Here is a 3,047-nt window from a genome sequence, read left to right as displayed (position 1 = left end):
GTATTTTCGATTGTATAAAGAAATTGAATCGTAGAATTAAAGCTGATATGCAATCATGCCAGGAACTCGAAACCACAACATAATGAACTCTAATTTAAAATTATAATGTTTTTAGTTTGATTTTTTAATTGATTTATGTATTGAATTTTTGGTATCTTCCTAAAATGAATTACTTGAATAAAACACCAGTTCTCGGTGTTTGAATTGTCTCTGAGATTGAGAACCAAACAGACTCAGATCTTCTCACTTCCTGACAAACACACGCACATTGGAGCGCGTGTACAGGTCAGAGACTCTCGATGGCACGCGTCAGGGCCCATGAACCAGTGAGACGGTAAAACAGTAAAAACCAAAACATCCATGTTGTGTCTGCGGGCTCGTGAAGACCGTCTGTAGCTGCGCGTGTGTTTCCCACTGGAGATAACATCAGTCACATTTAGAAACAAGGACCCAGTTGGTTATCTGGTTTGTTTTTGTTCCTGTTGCAGCTAGAAAATAATTATAATATCATTAATTTCCACTGAATTAAGATATATATATGAAGGCTCGTTTAGTAATATTCTGCATTAATAAGTATGGAAAGAAAGTAGTTCTGTTATTAAAGAGTATTTGTATTTTTTTTTGTGCCAAATGTTTATTTATTCTCTTAATCCAACAGTAAAACACCCTTTAGTTGAGCTTTCTGTTCTTTCATCAGCGCACAAATCTCAGCAGGCCTCTCCAAACCCTGCTCCACTGGCTCCTGCTCCACAACATGTTAACTGCCTGTTTATGCCAATGTTAAAAAAAATAACCAAGCATCTTGTGGTTTGATTCTGTTAGAGTATAAGGTTCGTCTCGGCCTCTCACCTTCAGCAGATATCTATCCACGATCTCCTGACCGCAGCTGGCGCACACGTTCTTTCCGTTGGAAGGCACGGAACTGGCTGTGGAGATCGGCGAGCACACGGAGGGGCTGGACGGGGTGCTCGGGGACGAACGCGTGTCCTCCCGCTCCATGTTGGACCGCTGCGATTCTGGATCCGATTGAGACTGCAAGAGGGCATCAGCACAGCTCAGTAACACACCGTGGGGATGTCGCCATTTTCATCACAGTCCACACATTGAAATGTCTGTATTTGCATGGAATCCTAGCTACAGATGCCACGGGTGCGCACGGGCCAAACTGTGCGTAAAAAGGCGCACTGAAGGTATTTCACATCACAAACAGACATAAAGCTCTCACCATTGTCGCGTGTTTGGACTCCACACTGCAGCGCGAGGCTCCCGGTGTACTCTGTTGCTCGACAGAGATCACCTACAACACAACGTGCAGCACACGGTGAGTCTTCATCACATCTCCCGTCTCATCTTCAGCTGAGAGACCCCCAGGAGACATTTGCAGACAAGCCCTTCACGGCTGCTCCTATATAAAGTCGTCCTGACAATACACCCCGGTTAAAACCTGCTAAAAGGGGCCCCCGCCACAAAAGGCACAATTTAATGAAGCTATTTCAATTTGGATTGATTTTGTTCCCTGCAGCCCTTAACCCATGCCTCTCAGAATAATAGTATTTCCTTCGCAATCCAGGACACGAGAGTAGAGGGGGTGTTAGGGGTGTGTGTGTGTGGTGGTGGTGGGGGGGCTACCTGTAATTACAAATAGCTTGTGGATAAGAGGGACCCGGAGTGTCAATTTCATCTGTCAATCAGAAACAGGCAACGGGTCACCCAAAGAATTGCAAATTTGATTTTTAATGGCTGTAATTAAAATCTAATTCTTTCCCGGGCGCAATTGGCAGCGTTCGAGAGGCTCGCACGGACCGCAAATCACGCTATTCATACCGGTGTGAGAGAAAGAGAGAGAGGCGCGTGCCTTCTCACGGCTGCTGGCGCGTGCAGCTGATCGCAGCTCAGACACACACATACACACACTCTCACACACACACACTCTCATACAGACAAGCGGTGAATCTTGCGACATCACAGAAGAGACAAAACAAAAAAGTCGCAACCACGAAGAGGTGCAGGGGAGAAGACAAACAGTTTGGTGAATCGAAATGATTTCTCACCGAGGCTACTTATTGCAGCGTTACACTCAAATCACCATGTCACACCCACAAATAAACCTCACTCGGCTCTAACTTTACATTAAGGCTGAAACGGTGCGTAAAAGCTCTCCAATCTGAGCCATTTTACGCACGGGGATGCAGCTTGTAAAAACGTATGTGTCCAAAGTGTCGGTACCTGCTTCGTGGGAATTCCGTCGGACAGAATCTTATTTCCCTCTGAGAGAGGGGACAAAACTTCATTTTTCCAGTACATGAACCCCCCGGGGTGACGCCGCCGTGCAGTGTCTCCAAACTCGGTGCGTGGAATCAGGGGACGAGTCAGCGATGCTGGGCGTCAAAGCTCGTACCATCCGTACCGTGCATGAATTCTTGTGGGACTGAGGCGCTCGTTTTTGGTGTTTAACACGAAAAACAAAAACAAAAAATGCTTTTCTCTACGTGAAACACTGCTGAGCTGTGCGCAATGCTCGGAACGCCGCGCACACACACAACACAGAAGTTTTGTAGAGACGTGGAGTTGCTTGCTGCTCCTCAGAGAGCCTTATTTAGACCAGAAAGATTTCTTCCTCTCCCCTGGTCTCCCCCTCTCTCTCTCTTTCTCTCTCTCTCTCTCTCTCTCCTCTCCACTTTTGGGAAGGAGTCTCTGACTACAGGAAGTGGATCAAATTGAAGGGTTGGCAGCTTTTACTCCCGAGGCTTTCATAGGTGCAGGGGAGGGAGAGACTGCGAAGACGACGAGAGCGCGACAGAAGGAGAACCGGGTCTGTCTGTGCGGAGCTGTGCTGGAAGTCAGTGCCTTATAGTTGAAAGAAGGGGGAGGGCGAGGACAGGGCTTCGTATGCGTGAGAAGGGTGGACACAGTTTGGAACAGTTATGACAGAAACTTTACTCACACTCAAACTCTGCGGGTGGATGTTTGATATCTCAGGATTTAACAGCGGCTGCCAGGAGGGAAAAATATATATTTAGTTATATGATTGCCATTTATTTGCTACT

At 46.7% G+C, this 3,047-nt stretch overlaps 1 protein-coding gene across 1 annotated transcript in view; it reads right to left on the bottom strand.

Annotated features, from left to right (window-relative positions):
• Positions 1–2,622, bottom strand: part of lhx6a (LIM homeobox 6a) — a 14,033-nt gene extending 11,411 nt beyond the window's left edge. Inside the window, exons 1-3 of the mRNA XM_062412314.1 lie at positions 2,227–2,622; positions 1,226–1,297; positions 850–1,032 (exon numbers count right to left, since the gene is read on the bottom strand). Coding sequence (XP_062268298.1) covers positions 850–1,032; positions 1,226–1,297; positions 2,227–2,304 — 333 coding nt within the window. The 5' untranslated portion in view covers positions 2,305–2,622. The remainder of the gene's footprint in view (positions 1–849; positions 1,033–1,225; positions 1,298–2,226) is intronic.
• Positions 2,623–3,047: the final 425 nt, after the last annotated feature.

This window comes from Platichthys flesus, chromosome 19 (assembly GCF_949316205.1).
Source record: "Platichthys flesus chromosome 19, fPlaFle2.1, whole genome shotgun sequence".
Taxonomy (NCBI): domain Eukaryota; kingdom Metazoa; phylum Chordata; class Actinopteri; order Pleuronectiformes; family Pleuronectidae; genus Platichthys; species Platichthys flesus.
Note: the sequence above shows the minus strand (reverse complement) of the source record. Positions and strands in the feature narration are given on the sequence as shown.